The following is a 17,941-nucleotide window of genomic DNA, read 5'->3' on the forward strand; positions in this document are numbered from 1 at the left end:
GCATTTGATAAACCAGGTTCTATTATTTTATACATTAAATTTATATTATTCTAGTTAAATTGTTTTTTTTTTTTTATTATTATAGATTGTGTTTCATTTATTCATAAATATTTTTTAATTACAAATGTCTACTTGAATGCAAAAATTTAATTAGTAATTTTGCCTCTCAAAAAGCAAGAAAAATAAATTTTAATTGAAAAAAATATATGAATTTATAATTAAATATAATAAAAGGCCCCATTTAAAGCTTTCGCTTAGGACCCCCAAATTCGTTGAGCCAGCCCTGCCTATACCCAGCCAATACAGGGGAGGTGGGCTACAAGTCTGAGGTAAGAAAGCGTGTGGTCTAGCAGTGGAGAGAAGGGGGAAGCCTATTTTGGGGTTTCCGCTCAAGCTCTTTTGGGGGAAATATCCTACTAGAATGACATACCACCTAAAAGAGGCAAACATAAACTGGAATCACTAGGTGCATGCTATAAGAGTTGGTAAGAGAGAAACTTAGCCCTTATTCGAATGAAAGTGCAAAGGAAGTAGAAAACAAAACAAAAACTACTTTTGTCTGGGAATGAGGCATGGCACGACCAACGCAGTGTAGTGTTGGTGGCTGGGTAGCCAGCAAACCAATGGACTGTCGGGGAAGGACACCCACAACAGGCCAAAAGTAGTTGAGGGGTAAAAATGGTAAATCTTGTCACGACAAGCAGTATAAAAGGCCATAGCCGTGCATAGTAAACAACAACAACGAACCACAGAGCACAAAAAACAGAGAAGAAAAAGAAAGAAAAAGGAAAATAAATAAGAAAAACAAAGAAAACAAGGAAACTGAGAGTGAGGAAGAAAATATGAGTAATAGGAGTGAAAAACATGCACCAATAGGCTATCCACTTCTCTCCCTCTCAATAGCCCACTCTCTAGCAAGTTAAGAATTAGAGATTAAGTCATTTAGGTTCATTTTCCAAAGTGAGTAACTTCTACGGCAGGATTCCCCTCTGAGATTATCCACATTAGAGATTGGTTCTCTTCTTGGACTTGAATCTGCCAAGGAGCCAAGTTTGTTCCTTTAGCAGGCTAATCCTCTTTTCTTTTGTTATGGTTGATTAAGGACTAATGCTATTTTCTTGTTATTAATCTATTCTTGCCATAATCACATCATCATATTTCTCCTTTGTGGAACTGTTTAAGCATTATCATTGTCAACAGAAAATATTTTAATTAAAATATTTTAGTTATCCTGTTGTATCATGTTTTTCCCACTATAATGTGTTTTTTTTTTTTTTTTTTTGGTAGCAACATTTCTTGCCGTGGGCACGTGACACCCCCAAGATTTCTGCTAGGGCTCTAACTTGCGTACAAGCTGGCCTAAGGTGTGTTTCAATTAGGCCAGTCCCGACTCTCCTACTTCAGAATCATAGAGCCACAGTATGGCAAGAGCGATCCAACCCAAGACGCAAAAAAGGCCCACCATAATGGGCTCTAAAGGGCGGTCTCAGCCTAAATACTCAACTTAGGATCTCCTTTATATGTGTGGAGCTTGATGTTGAACTTGTTGTTTTACTGCTTAATAACTACTCGATAAATAATCTTATGCTGGAGCCTTTGCTCAATGATTGCAGAACCCTATTGAAGAAACTCCTTAGATCAATTGTACAACACATTTTCAGGGAGGCAAACCAATGTGCTAATGCATTGGCTAAATTTAGAGCCACCCAATCTTTTGACTATGCTAATTTTGTTAACCCGTCGGCTGTGGTGGAGGACTTGCGGGTTTTTTACAAGGCCGAGCTTTTTTGTAATAAACTTATTCGTAGTTAATATTATATCAACATTGGTTTACCAAAAACAAAATACTTCAAAAAAAAATTCAAAAATAAGTAAATTGTTAAGTTTACTTTACAAGGTTCACTAATGATATCATCATCATAAAAGAATATATAAAAAATACTAAACGTTGTGAACCACATCAAGTGTGAGGCAACAACTTGTGAGAACTAATATAATGAGATGATATCTAAGGGTGAGACGAAAGTATAGACAAAGACAATGACATTCCAAACGTTTAGGTTTAGGTTAAAGAGTTTTTTTTTTTTTTTTTTTTAAATAATAATGGCGTGGCATACTAAATTATTAGGCTAGTGCATGAAAGAAATTACCCTTTATGAGTGTGATGTGAATTGTCCCATTTGGTCAAGAAAAAAAAAGGGTCAACCCATCTTACTTGCAAGTTAACCCTATCTAACCTAGAAATTAAATAGATCGGGTTGAGTCAATCCAAAAAATAATATCTGGTTTTGGTTAGGTATTAATTTTCATCAAGTTTGGATTGAGTTCATTGGTTTAGGTCCAATTTTTCTAGATCTGGTTTTTTGATGGTTTTAAAGTACTATTTCGACTAAAATTCTATTTAAAAATTGAAATAATTTACAGAATAAAAATAAGACATTCAAATTAGGTAAGGATTAACACTGTTATAGTTCCGTAGACTTGCACAAATTTATAATCGATATTTTAATCAGGCCTTAATTGGTTGGGAGGATGGAATCCTTCACCTTTATTCATTTAAAATCTTTCTTCTTTCTTCGTTGGTCCTTTAGATATATAGTCTAGAATTTAGTCAAATTGTTTTCTTAGATTTAGTTGATACAGATTTTCTTTTCTTAGATTTAGTCAATTTTTAGTGCTTATATAATCTTGAAATGTTGTATGAGAGTTGAATTGTTGAATATGTGCATGAGTTTTAAATGGATTTTGTATGAATGTAGTGAGTTTTGTAAGAATAATACGAGTGAATGCGTTTCATTACTTTTGTATGTATGTAATGTTATCAAAAAAAAAAAAAAAAGTATTTATGTAATGGATTTTGTATGAATGATTTGTTGAATATGTGCACGGGGTTGTATGTATATAATGAATTAAAGGGTGATGGGGTGTTGTTATTTGCAATAGGTAATGCCGTAATAGGGTGTTACTGCGGTTTGATAGATGAGATTGTAAGCAAAAGATAAAATAGAATTTGTTCACCTTCATTCGGTATACATGAGTTAAACTTTGCTACCCACTATTTAAAAAAAAAAAAAAAAAAAAAAAAAAAAAAAAAAAAAAAAAAAACAAACAAACAAACAAACAAACAAACAAACAAAGATTAAACCACAACTAATAAATATACTTTGATTTACTCAAAAAAAAAAAAAGTAATAAATAAATATGCTTTGAAGTTAAGTAAAAGGTTTTATCTTTTGGATCACTTTGAAAAAAAAAAAAATTCACTTTTATTTTGTTTTGAGAATTGCAATCACAATTAATAAAAATGCATATAAATTGGTTCTGTTGTTTGCTGATTGTTCCTATTTTGCTTGAATATAAATTTTTGTATTTGATATTGGAAGGACATAAATTTAATTTTTATTTGTCACTAATACTTTGTAAACTACATTTGATTTTAACAGATTTGTGATGGAACAAATTTATATCTATGTTTACTATGGTGGAGTAGGGCTATCCAGACCAACCTAGAACCCGACAAAACTAATCGACTCGAGACCAACTCGATCTGAGCAGCTGGCAGTTGATGGCAGATCTCCAGCATCAAAACCCAAGGGGTGTAGGTTGAGTGGCGATTTTAGGTTTTGAAACCCAACAAAAACCGACTTGATTAAGCAGTGTCTCGCCAGAAACTACCATCCTCTAACCCTCGTCTTCTCTCTCTCTCTCTCTCTCTCTCTCTCTCTCTCTCTCTCAACCTTAAATTCGATGAGATCTCCTTGAGATTAGATGAGATATTTTCAAGATCCATTGAGACTAGACCAAATCTGTCGAGATCCGGTGAGATCTCGTCGAGATCTAGACTACATCCTTCGAGATCCAGCGAAATCTCAACTAGATCTTAATGGATTCGGCAAAATCTCAACCTTGATAACAAACCTAAAACCAACCGATATTCACCCAACATCTGTGAGATCGGATTTGACAGATTCAATGTTTCTTCCGAGTTGGTTGTGGGTTATAATTTTCCCCACTCAAAGATGTCAAGTCGATCTGAGTTGGGCATAAACCCAACCCAAATAGACATGTGGACAGCCTATGGTGGAGAATCATTTGATTATAAAAGAAATGAATTCTCATATCAAGATCTTGGTAAAAATACAAGCTTATCAAGGTAAAACATGGGATTCTTCTTAAAAGGTTGCAGATGAAAATAATGAACACTCTAAACTTGAACCATCATTTACATGAATAAAATATGTAAATACTCAATAGTGAATCCACCAGTTTCTAAAGAAGCTAGCATATTCAATTGATTTTCATATTGGAGTTGGACTCAAAACAAAACCGGCTAATAACTTTTTTCAAAAGTGTTTTTCTGTATAAATAGGTTATTCTATTTGTACCAATATGGTAGAGGGGTGTACTCAATCCTTGAAAAAATTTCTTGCGTTGCTATTTAGTAAATCCAATCTTAATAGACCGTTTTGAGTTTACCCATAATCACTAGTTTACTCTATACTCACTAGAGAAATTGAATTTCTCGTTCGGGTATCTTATCTGTCTATAATGCTTATAGGAAACTCTCAGTAAATTATCCTACTAATTGGTGTACTTGAGATGCATTTCCTTTAGCTCCTGAAAAACCAGACTGACCTAGCAGATAAATCAGGAATACAGAAACAAAAACATCAATTGGAGCAGAGAATGCAATTGAAGTTGATCAGTTAATTCAATAATAATTCCATAATAAATGGGGTTTCGCACAGCACTAGATTTCGTTGGTACCATCCAATCCAAGAAGGATTTGTTTTGGCCTGTTTACTTTACCTATATATAAATAATATATATATATATATATATAATTTACTAAACTTATCGAATGAACTTCTCATATTCCAAAAATATAGAAACAAAGAAATTCCATGATTGAACTACCCAAAAATAGAATGGGCTATGCCGCATTTCGCTTAAAGGGTTGAAGGGAGATAGTGCATCAAGCTATTTGCAAGGGCCAACTTAATCCTCTTCCCTAGGGATCCCTAATAGATCCAACTTTCTACTCAATCGTTCCAAATGTTCCTGGAAATTCTTGCTCCCATTAGACCATTTGTATCTATATGCATTAGGATCTCGATTCATGGATCTCTTGGTTCGAACAGCCCAATCCTTGAAACATACTACAACCCCAAGTGGCGAAGAGCCAACATCAAGGTGCCAAACCTTCCCGTCGATGTGAGCTCTTGGGGAAGATCAGCCTATTATCCCTAAAGTAACTTTTATCCAAAATATATATATAATATTGTGTGTGCGTGTGTGTGTGTGTAAAGAGTTTTTCAAAGATATTTTGTAGTCTAATAGAAATTATGAAATCAAGAAATTAAGGATTACATAAGGTAAGAACATGACAATGATATTAATCCAGTCTTAGTGGCTTATGGGAATATAGTGTGGTAGAAGGACAAATATATAAAATTGTAAGTAATGGGACCTTACATGTAATTCTCTAATCTTCAGGGGTCAATTGCAATGTGTTAATGGACATTATTACAATCTGTAAAAATTTAAATATTTTCTTGATATTGTTGAGAAAATTAAGAAATAATTTTGAAAGAGTTTCAAGTTAAGTCAATAGCGTTCAAAAAGCTATTGATTGATCCTACAGTTGAAGATTAGGAACCCACGTCCCATCTCTCTCTTTCTCTTGGGCTTTACAAAAGTCTTAAAAAAAATAAGATTTTTAATTTATAACGATCTTTGAATGATACTGTAGTCATCTGAAAACCCAAAAAGAATAAAAAAGAGACGTGAATGCCTTGGGAGGCAATACGCTTGGGTTGCTAAGAGAGATACGTAATTTTGTTCTATTCATAAACGTAATTTTGTTTTATTCATAATCCATGATTGTGTGGTACAATGATCTTTGAATGAAAATATAAATTTTTATTTCATTTTGCTTCACAAAACTATCAAGTTTTGGATTGTGAAGATGGAAAGAGAAGAGGTTTGGTGTTTGTAAAGTGAGAAAATTTTGAGGGAGGCCAAGGGGTTTTGGTTCCTTGTAGTAACTGTAATTCTAAAAAAAAAAATACATTTGTCATGAATGGAAAGCGTGGTAACTTTTTTTTTTTTTTTTGATAGGAAGAAAGCGTGGTAACTTGTTCAAGCCTTTACGAGTGAATGTTTTTGTTTGCCGGAGGTTGAACTTTCAACTTTCAAGTCATGGGGATTGCGAGAATTCAAATTCCAACGTAAAAGGAATTCTGAGAATCCCTTCCTTTTAAAGTTCTTCCAAGAAAAAGGACGGAAAAAATTTTCAAAAGGAATTTAGAAAAAAGACAGCAAAATATTTTCAAAAGGGATTTATTTTCCGTTGCCGGGACTTGAACCCGGGTCTTTCGGGTGAGAGCCGAATATCCTGACCAACTAGACTACAACGGATTTGTGGAAGAGATGTCTAATTCATTTAATATAAAGTAATCACACTAAGTTGTAACTAGTGATGAGACCTTTGGTTTTAGGGGGTATTTTGCTCTTTTATGAGGTTTTAAAAGTGTTTCAGTCATTTAAAAGGTTATTGGATATATCTTAGTTATTTTTCATTGATACTCTCTTTGAAGTATGTTTACAAGTTACACACTTACACCTAAAAGAAAAATCAATTTAAATTTATTTTACTTTTTACATTCTTGGTGCAATGGTCACTCCACAAGTATAAGTGATTGTGGGGAGTGAAGGGTAAGGGTCGGGATTCAAGTTTTCCAGGAGAGAGTTTCACATATATATACACATAGATTAGCCTAAAGTGGAATTTTTAACTTGTATAAAAAAATATATATTTTAAGCCGTTTATGGACTTTCAAAAAATGTTGAAGCACTATACTTTGTAACCAAGAAGTCGGATTGATATCGAAGCAATTTAAAACATCAAGAGTGAAATAAAATCTTTTTCAAGCCGTCATGCTGAAAAGTTGTGGAGGAGTACTAAGGTTTTGCTGTCAACTAGAATACGTGTTGACTATGTTTAAAATGCTTACTATTTCCATAGCAAAAAATTAAAAATGACTGCTACTATGCTACTATTTTTCTCCTCAAACACCAAGACATTCGAAATTAATGGGTTATGGGTGAATATCAGAATATCAAGTTGTGGTGCAATTGGCTGCAACTACAAACTATGGCCTATTAGATCCAGTAAATTGATGTTAGGGGGACAACACATTCGTTTAGGAATCATGTTTCATTAAGTAAAAGGCTTTGGTTCAACTTTCACCCTTTATCTTCCTTCGAAATCACTCATAAAAATAGCAGGTCGCTATCCTACTAATAGTGTTGTGCACAAGTTTACATCAAATAAAACCGACTTCCATATCATTCGGCTGTATGTCGCAGGAGCAGAATCATCAAATGCATAGAGTGATGGAGAGGTAAGGCATGAAAGGGCAATGCTAAAAATACAATTTTTCATGAGATAAGAGACCTAGATAAACCTTTGGTTTCCCAATAACATCAAGTAATAACAATGAAATGAGAATTACTTGCCAAGCTTAAGAGGTTATCATATGTCATCTAGGTCTCTCATCTCCTGAAAAGTAGAATTTTCTTGCAATGACAAATCATTTACACAAGTCACATAACTATTAAGTACATGTAAATAAAAGTTAATGTGGATTAATAGAATTTTCTTTCAATCCACCCCATAGCAAATCAAATGATTATCTACATAAACTTTTTGTATTTATACTACTTAGTAGTCATGTGATTTGTGTTGGAGATTTCACCAAATCAAGGAGTAATAATGAAACAACAAAATGAACACATCATGTAAATATAAATTAGTAATTAACTTGGAGGCACAATTGAATGTTATCCTTAGACAATATTTGTCCTCATATGCAAATTGCTAAATAGTTTCTACAAATTTGTCCCCAAGATACAGCCAAATTTATTGGGTTCTACAAATAGCAATTTTGGAGAATACCCATGGGATTTCTTGTGTTTCTTAGAAACTATTTTAGGGAGAAAAATGAATTAATTATCAAGTGAACATGAACCACTATTTATACCTATAGGGTTATAACATTTCAAAAATTACCAATGGAGAGTTGCAATGCCTCATAAAACCGTTTACAAGATTTAAAACATTTCCCAACATTCAGAATGGTTACCACAAATTCTACAAAAAATTCTACAAAAACATTTTTTACGAGACTCGATCAATCGAAAGGAATCGAGTATCAATCGAAGGCTCTTTTCGATCGATCGAACAGGAATCGAGCATCAATCGAGCCAGGCAGAAGCTTCAAATCAATTTTCTTGATCACTTTGATCGATCGAGCAAAAGCTTTGACCGATCAAGAAGCCTTTCTCATTGCTTCAATCAATCGATCTGAAGTCTCAACCAATTGAACATCTTGAAACTTCAATTTTTACAAAGAAAATTTGAGATCTCAAAATTCCATTTAATTCATTTTACAAATGAATATTCTCCAAATTTATATCATTATTACAACCTATCTTTGTATATACCTATATATACAACAATTTGTTTAAATAATTCAATAAATCATGTAATTCAATACACATGGATATTCTTATAAACCATAATTCAAATGATTTTATGAATCATGTAATGATTTGAAATAAATCTCAAAAAACTGATTTAGAGAAAATTTGTGTTCGCATGAAAAAAATTAGGCATAGACATGACAAACGGTCGAGTCAGGTCGTTCGGGTTGTGGGCTAAAAACAGGCCATTTTAAACGGGTTAAAAATGGGTTAGATCAATCGAGTTGCGGGTTGGGTCAAGTTGGCCCATATTTTCACATTAAAAAAAATAATAAAAGAATGAATCAAATCAAATAGTTAGATGATTTGTTACTAATTTACTGTTATACATGTGATGTGAAGGAAAAAAAACAAACAAACCAAAAAACATAAAGATTTCCATATCTTTGCAATTCAAATAGTTTTTTCTTTTTGAGTATGACTAAAATTCTTTACATACTTCAAATTCAAAGTTCACTAATGGTATTATTCCCACAAAAAAACCAAAAAAAAAAAAAAAATTACAAAACTAAATATTATGGACCATCTCAAGTTATCAATCTTTTTAAGTGCACAAATCTCTGTTGCATTTAAAATCATAATAACGTTAGATTATATAAAAAGATAAACTAAATATAAAACCTTTAAAAATGAATATAACAATTTAATTAAAGAAAAACAAGTAAATATTTTATAGTAACTATATCTCAATCTACTCAATATTGGTAGTAGATTTAACACTACAAATATTCATACTTGCGAATTGTAGCTCAAGTTGGCCAATTGCATCAATATCTTCATCTATAGTACAATATTTTAATATAACGTAAGTGTATCATGAAAGAAAATCAAAGCTTATCAATAAAGAGTTAAAAATATATAATTTATATGACTCTATTAATAAATTAAAATACCTTCAAATCCATATAACCAACTTTTAGTACATAACATAGCTTCCACATTCTTAAGCAAAAAACATGATCGATACAGAGTAAGAATTTTTTTTCTTGTGCTAAAACTTGATTCAAATGCATTTTTTTTCTTGTACTCATGAGATCTCGTGCCATTAAAGAGAATTTTGGAAATCAGTTGTAATGTTCTTTCCACTAAGGGAGAACTTCCAACTTTAGATTTTTCTTTTTACGAAGTCTATTCTCTTCTAAATATAAGTCCAATTGAGGTTTTTTTTTGTTTTGGCACTATGACAACTTTCATAATGCTCAAATTCTTAATCATTAAAAAAAATTACAATTATTTTGTTTGAGTCACTATTGAATTATTTTGTTTTGTTTACCGTTTGTTATTTTGTCAATTGTCACTGACTCACTGTGGTCGGGTTAGTGGCTTCGTGCTAGTTATATACTTAGATCAGATGGATATTAGAATATTACATTATTACTATTAATACTATATTAAAATTAAATAGACAAACTTGGATAAAATTAAATAAAATAAAATAAAAAAATTGGACATGTTGTTGATACTTAGATAGATATATTAATATATAATTCCTTTTGTATATTTTTTCTTTTCTCCCTTTCATTTAACATTTTACCTTTTTTTTGGTAAATAGGAGGCAGAACTGCCAGAACACAAGTTCATCATGTGTTTTATAATAATGTTATGTACCTAGGAGTAATTTAACACACCTCGCCATAATGCCATATAGTTTTTTTAAAAAAAGGCGAGCCACAAGTTGGCCCATTTTTAATTCGAAACAAAATGGGCATTTTTGAGTCGGGCTAGCAAATCCCAGCCAGTTTTGCCATGTCCAATTTTAGGCATAATCGAATATTTTTTAGTGTCATTAGCATACAAAAATTAAACTTAAGCCTCACCTAAACTTCGCCAATAAAGTTTGGGTTTTGAATAAACAAAAACAACTTTAACATGAGGCAACTTTGGCTGCATATCTATATCTATATCTATATCTATATCTATATATATATATATATATATAAAATAAGTAAAACTAAAAAATACTCAAATTAAAATTTCAAATTAGAGTTCTAATTTTACGCTGTGTCCTTAATTATTTTTTATTAAAGAGTTTTATTTCTTAATTTTAGAATCAAATGTAAAACCAAATCATAAATATTCATCAAAATGAATTATTGAGTACAAAAACCAAAGAGTTTAGAATAAATGAATCAAAAAAAAAAAATTAATGTTTCACTATAATTAAAAAAAAAATGAACAATTTACATTTTATACCTAATAATATCTTTACAAAATTTTTTAAAAAGTTAACAAAATATAAAAATAACTATTAATAGTATTTAAATTATATATATACATATATATGAATTATATTATGTATCTTTAAGTGTATCCATGTATATGTATGGAGATAAAAGCTAGTTTTTGTAATGTTAAATTGAAAAGAAAATACAGCAATTAGCGCCAATTAGAGGATCTTCTATAGAGGCCTTCCCAGAATCAGTCCAACATTATAGCTCTTCCATTGGCTTGAAGCATAAGTAAACAAATACATGAAACAACGAGATATCCAAAAGTAACTACCTGGTTTCACCTATTTCAAAACAAAACTGATGCATGAGTCCTCGGTCCAGAAATAACATCTAAAATATACACTCAAACATAATATTAAAGATTAGTTTCAAATGTGCCCGTGCATAGCCTGTAACTCAAACTCCAGAAATGATAGCAGAACCCCAATGGAGAAGCCAAAGAGAAGAAACAAGTGGAAAATTCTCATTTACCACCCAAGGAGGGGAACTGCTGCTGATCTTCAATGGCAGGAGCATCTACATTGAAGCTCCTGTTGCTTCCACCAAATCCTCCTCTTGAACCACGGCCACGACCTCGACGACCACCAGGGTTATAAGACCTCTCCCCTTCAGTAGGCTTTAGAAACTCATTTATGCTAACAGACTACACACAAAAATCAGTCAATTAATAAAAGGAGACAGCTAGCAGATACATTCATGACCTGAGCAGCACTAAAATACTTCCCAGAGAATGAGTACTCAGGAGTCAGGATAATGTGGCACAATAGAGATTTAATAACAACTTTCATAATTAGACACCAAAAATATAAAAAGATAAAAGAATCTTCATAGAAAGGTGCATAAAAAAAAGGGCAAATTACACAATTCCCCATGTAATTTGGGGGTGGTTTTAAATTAAACCCTAGATTTTGACAAGTTTCAGTTGAAACACTATATTAATTGACCCCTCAAAGAATCATGGTCAACTAGAACTAACAAAAAATCAAGTAAATTGCACACGAGTGATGAGACTTTTATAGGCACTAAAATATCCAGCACATGAATATCCTGTGGTTTTTCATTATGAAAAAAATCAAGATCATAACATCTTCAACAAATTATATTTATGTTTTAGAATTTTTTTAAATTATTTTGTACACTTTTTTGGTTCCACAATGCTATATGTCATTCACATAGAGACTTTTTTTTTTTTTAATCTATATAGGTTATAAGCACAACTTATATGAATTTCCATTACTTTTTGTTAATAATAACTCAGTGAAGGGGCAAGTTGAAATGTCTTAGAAAGTTAATAGTTTTAATTGAAACTTTTTAGAATCTATGGTCTAATCAGAAACCACCCACAAACTATAAGGGGAATAACATAATTTACCCAAAGATTTATTTCATTTGTTTAGCTTTAAACATTATGGTATTTATGGCCAAGTTACCGTTATTAATTCCAATTTATAAAAAAATTTAAAAAAAAATCTTCCGAACATCGCCAAAAACTTGTAGAATATATTCTCTGGCAAAACAATGATGATGATAAGATGATCATTGGAAAATCAGTAAATAAATAATCTTAGAGATTCCTCTCAAAAAAAAAAAAAATAATCTTGATCATTCACTGTCTGAAACAGTAGATCATCAGATATGACCAATGGAATTAATATAAGATAATCCATTGTGGGGCAAAGAGCGACACCCCATCCCAACAATGCTTCCAATCCCAGCTCTTCTGACACAGCAAATATTCCGCTGGCTCAACACAACATCAACATGCACACTTGCAAACATAGCACATGTATCATTTATCTCTAGAAAGTAAGAACAAAGAGCATGCAAGTAAATATTTTCTAGTTACTCATTGGGGAAATAAATAAAAAAATTTTTAAAAAAAAAACCTATTCTAGTCGCAGGATAAAGAGACGCAACACAAATAGCATCTCCGATATGGACAACTAAAACAACCATCATACTATGACTGAATACTGCTAAAAGTTGAAAACTAAATGCTAGTTCATGCATAAGAGAGACAGCCATACCTTCTTTGCTTTCTCTTCTTTGTCAGCTGCTTCTTTACGCTTGTCCTTCTCAGAACCCTATTGACCAAATGGCAACAAGTCAACATACTTGCATAAGGCATATCAAAATGAATTAAGGTAGCCATTTAAAGAGTTCTAAAGTCTCACCAGTTTGATAAAGATTTCATCATTGCTCTTCTTAGTTGAAAGGGGCTGCATGGACTGAAATTCTTTGTCCACATCAACCTTCCTTTCCTCGGTCTTTAGTGTAAGCAGAGCCTTCCTCTTCTCTTCAACTACCTTCTCATACTCTTCTAAAGTCATCTCCTATTACAAGAATATTATGCAATTTTAGGATGATATCTTTAATCTGGATTACATAGAAGTAGAAAGAAGTTTCTTATACCATAAAATATAATATTCTTAAGAGTAGGAAAAGGATAAACTCATAATATTCAAGCTTCTTTTTTTTTTTTTTTTGCGTCTCCAGTACAAGTATTAAGTATCTGATTAATGTGATTTTGCACCATGACTCTGAGTTAGTGGATTATGTTGTTTCCTGTTTACACCCATCCAGCACTCTCTAGGGTTGGCTAACTTATGCAACCCAAACTGGAAAATAAAACCACCCCAAGCATAATGCGCACACAGGTTGATACACCTGTAAAGTTGCATCTTATATAATTGGTTAAAAACAAAAGAATTCTACATCCCCATGTTAGGCCTTCTCTATAAAAATCCACCATCACATCAAACAATAAGAAAAGTGCACACTGCCAATAATTAAGGCTTAAATTCTTTATTTTGAGAGATAATTACAACGTGCTACTAACCTTGCAGCTCAAACCCTTTTCCCCCTAAACCCCCATGCACTTTGTACATGGGGAGGTACCAATTCAGCTACAAGGCCCTTGGCATAAATAAGGCTTAGGTTCCTGCCTTGAATTTTCTTACTAATCCCAACATAGTAATATCGCCCCCCCTCCCCCTTTTTAAGGGGCTAAAGCGCCTAAAATAGCAAATAAAATAAGCAATACACTACGCTTCACATGATTGCAATAAAAATCAGAACCACCATTCCTGTGGCTGTTAGTTTTTTCTTTTTTAATTTTCTGGCTTCCAATTGGAGAAAATGTATATGCTGGAGAACAAGCCAATCTAGTATATCCAACATCTTGAACAACAGGACAATTTACCTTATCCTCAGGCTCCTTCTCTTCCGGTTCATTAACAGGATTCTCTTTGTTAGCATCACCAACATTGTCCTCTCCTCCCAAGTGCTTCTCAGCACCAACATTCTTCTCATTTTCAGTTACAGGCTCCTCAACATCCCTTATTTTAGCAAAAAAGTGCAGATATGCACGCAAATAAGTAGGTGTCACATCACATTGAAGCATAATAGCCATATCATCACAAAGAATTCTAATCTTAAGTGGCAGCAAAGATACTTACGGAGCAATTTCATCAGTTGGAGTTCCCCAATTACCACGACCAGATCCTTCACGTTTAAGCTCACTCCTGATTATAGAAAAAGATAGAATTAATCACTGCAATGGTAACTACAGGACTGTAAAGCACAGATCATGTCATCTATCATAATAATGAAAACAATTATCTCAACAAAAACACTAACCCACGTCCAGTCCCACTGCGGCGTTCATATGTCCTACGTGGACGTTCCCCTTCAGCATCCTCTCCATTGCTAAAACCACCACGACGACCACCTCGGAAGGGACCACGAGGTCCACCAGAGCCACGCCTCTCAGATGGCTTCCCTGCATCTCCCTCTTCAGTTGGCCTGTACCCCCCACCAGAGAATCCATTGTTGTTGCCAAAGGTGTTCTCATTGTTAACTGAATCTCGAGTAAATCCACCCCCACCACGTCCACGTCCATACCCGCGTCCACCGCCACGGCCCCCTCCACGCCCCACTTCATTCTTTCCCTCCCTCACTACTCAACCAAAAAAATAAGAAGAGAGAATATCAGATATGCAAGACACATGCATGAGTCACCCTATAAAAGGTGTCAGATTTTATGAGAAATATAACCTCAACATAGCATACATAGAGAGAGAGAGATAACATTAGAACTAAACATGGTGATCTATTTTACATAACAGTTTCTTACCTTCCACTTTACTTTTTAGAAACAAACAATAAAAAGGTGTAATAAAAATGTGTCATACTTACTAACTTAATCAGCAATATTATGGTTTCTTTAAGGAAGTTAATATGAAACAACTTCTTGTCAGTTGCAGAGAGAACTAATGAAAAGAAAAGAATATGGTTTTTATTGGTAAGCAACTCACATAAACTCTGTGACTTGAACCCATGACATCACCTACCAGGTCCCTCAAGAAGAGGTGCCACTTGGCCAAGAGGCCATCAGCGAAGTAAAAAAATCATAATCACAGAATCTAAAGGCTATCATTTATGGTTTTTAGTCTACAAAAACACACTTAGCTCAAACAACAGTAACAGAGTTAGTTGGGTTGATACATTTCACTTCTTCACATGAAAAGAGAAAATGATTAGGTATAGCCTGTGTCAGGTTTTTAAAACAAATCAGGAATAGAAATATGCTTTAAGATTAAATTTATTTTCAACATTATTTGCAATAGAAAACATAAGGCATAAGAATTATCATCCTTTTCTTTTTAACATTAATTTTAACTCATCAGGCAATTAAATATTAAAAATAAAAATGTCGTTTCATGATATGTAAATAGGACAGCAGTTTAAAAATAAGAAGCACAAATTACTCAAACAATGAAAAATATTTATTAGTTGGTTTATTATTAGTAGTAAAATCATTATTAGCAAACCACAAACGGGGAGAGCAACAATGAAACAAACATACAGGTAAAGCATATGTCCTTTTAGACACACAACATTGTAAATTAAGAATACTACAACCGAAAGTAAAAGGGGAGGGACAAAAGAGGAGTTTCTAAACCCTGATTATATTAGAGAGTAACAAAAATAAAGAGCTAATCAACATCTGAGACAAAATAAAGATCAACACAGCAAATATAGAGATCATATGGCACAGATTACATAATTAGAATGAGACATTGAACTAGGTACACAATACGAAAAGATTGCAACATCCTTAAATTTCCTCAACTTTATGAGCAACCAAGCAAAAAATAATATAATTTGCAAAAGTTCACTTGAGTCACAGAAAAATAGAAAACCAATTACATTTCCATTAAAAGATTACAGTAAATACAACCCATTAGGTCCCAATGAAGTAAAAACTCAATTGGAAAAACACCCTAATCAAACCTTCATTCACCTTTCTTTCCCGTACTTTCAACCTTTTTTTTTTGGGGATAACTTTAAACAGCAAATATTGGAGGGTAAGAAAAAATATCATACAATCTATTCTCAAGGAAAGCACACAAGTGAATCAAGTTCTTAGACTTCAAATATAGAACTAATTGATACATAACTTGACACTTCTGAATTATCCGAAGCTCAACCATTTGAGAGCCACCTTCGAATATACACAAAAACGTGCACATCAAAATAAATACCAAGGAAAAGACAACAATTGAGCTCAAAATCAGAATAAAAGGTCATTCAGCTGAGCATTGTCCATTGTTTTATGAATATGACTTAAGTTATGTTTTGAATAAATAAATTAATTATATAGTGCACCATTGTAGAGTGAAATGCTCATTTATCAAAATCTCAAATATCAGATGGATTTGCTCTCTCTATCTTGACCTTGCATTACACCCATCATGTGTTGTTTATTTAGAGAGTAAAGCATTTGATTTATTTCACTATAAACTTGATTATATAATATAAAAAATTAGTGAATATGAAATGTAAAAATCGGATTTCCTTTTCTTGCCCAATGCCAATGAGTTGGATATCGTTTGGATTCAGTCAAAACATTTACTGCACACAAATACAAACAACAATCAATACCAATTTCAAAACAAGTCCAAAACCACATCATACAAATTCCAAGTTACCAAATCTCTAACCCAAAATGCATAACAACAAAGAAAACTCACATCAAGCCACAAAATGCATATAACAAACACTGAATAAATTAACCCAAATGAAACCAACACAACATCAAAAACCCAAATATCCGAACCAAACAAAAGAATTTAAAAGAAGCATTAAAAACCCAGAATGGAAATGGAAGCTGAGAGCTCACCAGCTTGAGCAGGAGGGACAGGCTTGGATGGAAGCTTGGCTGGCTTAGCTGGCTGAGCCGCTGGTTGAGCTTGGGGTTTCTTGGCAGCAAGAGGGCCGAGCTTATGCTCCTGAGCCGCGAGGAGCTGACTCGGGTCATCGTTATCGTCATCGCCCAAGAGATCAAATGGGTTCATGCTTGCCATTTCTTTCTCGCTCAAAACTCCGAAAAACCCTAACTTTACGAACCCTACACAGCAACCACGAAACCGTTCCTAGTGTTGTTTACTCAGCTCCATGAAAGAGAAAAAAAGAAAAACCGATCTGAGATTGAATGAAAAAGAAAGAGATGTTTGGGAGGAGAGAAAAAAAAAAATTGGAACGAAAAATTTTGGAATAGCTCTGGAAAACCCTAATAGCCAATACGGCAGGAGAGAAATAAGAGAGTGGCTATACCTAATCTTAAAAACCCTAGTTTTAAGTGATTCAGTACGGTACGGTTCATTTTAAGGACCGTGGGTTGCGTACCTCTCAGCCGGACGATGAGCGAGGCTGTGAGAGTCAAACCAAAATGACAACGGTTTTGCTAATAGGAATTATTATTATTATTATTTTTTTTTTTTTGGACTCAATTTTAATTCATACCCTTATAGTGCATTTGAATAGCAAATTTTGGATTTGAGTGATAAGAATTTAAATACTTTGTTTGGATAGTTTTAAAATATCCAAAATTTGAATTTTGACAAAATCTAATAAGGATTTTAAGGGCCTATTTGGTTTGAGCATAAAAAGGGTGTATTCAGAAAAATAGGATTTGAATATAAAAACTGAATACAACTTTTTCGTGTTTTCATTCTCTTGAAAATAAATACAATTTTTTAGATTCAAAATGATTTCTAAAATCAGTTGATTCAAAATCAAGAGATTTAAAATTCAAATTCAAGTTTCCAAAACAAACTTAAAGTGTGAGGGCAATGTGATTTTGCCACCTACAAGGGAGT

The 17,941-nt window shown here is 33.0% G+C and overlaps 1 protein-coding gene and 1 non-coding gene across 2 annotated transcripts; both read right to left on the bottom strand.

Annotated features, from left to right (window-relative positions):
- Positions 1–6,347: 6,347 nt before the first annotated feature.
- TRNAE-CUC lies at positions 6,348–6,420 on the bottom strand. Its single transcript has one exon. It is a non-coding gene; the product is annotated as a tRNA-Glu (tRNA).
- Positions 6,421–10,923: 4,503 nt separating this feature from the next.
- On the bottom strand, positions 10,924–17,387 carry LOC115971077 (RGG repeats nuclear RNA binding protein A). The gene is made up of 7 exons (XM_031090758.1): positions 16,963–17,387; positions 14,418–14,736; positions 14,237–14,302; positions 13,981–14,116; positions 12,953–13,111; positions 12,806–12,862; positions 10,924–11,421 (listed from the first exon to the last, which is right to left on the bottom strand). Exons 1-7 carry the CDS (start codon positions 17,144–17,146, stop codon positions 11,242–11,244), a joined length of 1,101 nt encoding a protein of 366 aa, XP_030946618.1. The 5' UTR covers positions 17,147–17,387; the 3' UTR covers positions 10,924–11,241.
- Between the last annotated feature and the right edge of the window lie 554 nt (positions 17,388–17,941).

The sequence above is a fragment of the Quercus lobata genome, chromosome 12 (genome assembly GCF_001633185.2).
Source record: "Quercus lobata isolate SW786 chromosome 12, ValleyOak3.0 Primary Assembly, whole genome shotgun sequence".
NCBI lineage: Eukaryota > Viridiplantae > Streptophyta > Magnoliopsida > Fagales > Fagaceae > Quercus > Quercus lobata.

What these genes read in the sequence shown, in the direction of transcription:
- LOC115971077 (XM_031090758.1), bottom strand. Translation starts at nt 17,146, where the DNA reads ATGGCAAGCATGAACCCATTTGATCTCTTGGGCGATGACGATAACGAT. An exon ending in ATGAAATCTTTATCAAACTG is followed by an intron (nt 12,863 to 12,952) that starts GTGAGACTTTAG and finishes TTTGGTCAATAG; the next exon opens with GGTTCTGAGAAGGACAAGCG. An exon ending in AAGAAGAGAAAGCAAAGAAG is followed by an intron (nt 11,422 to 12,805) that starts GTATGGCTGTCT and finishes TTTTGTGTGTAG; the next exon opens with TCTGTTAGCATAAATGAGTT.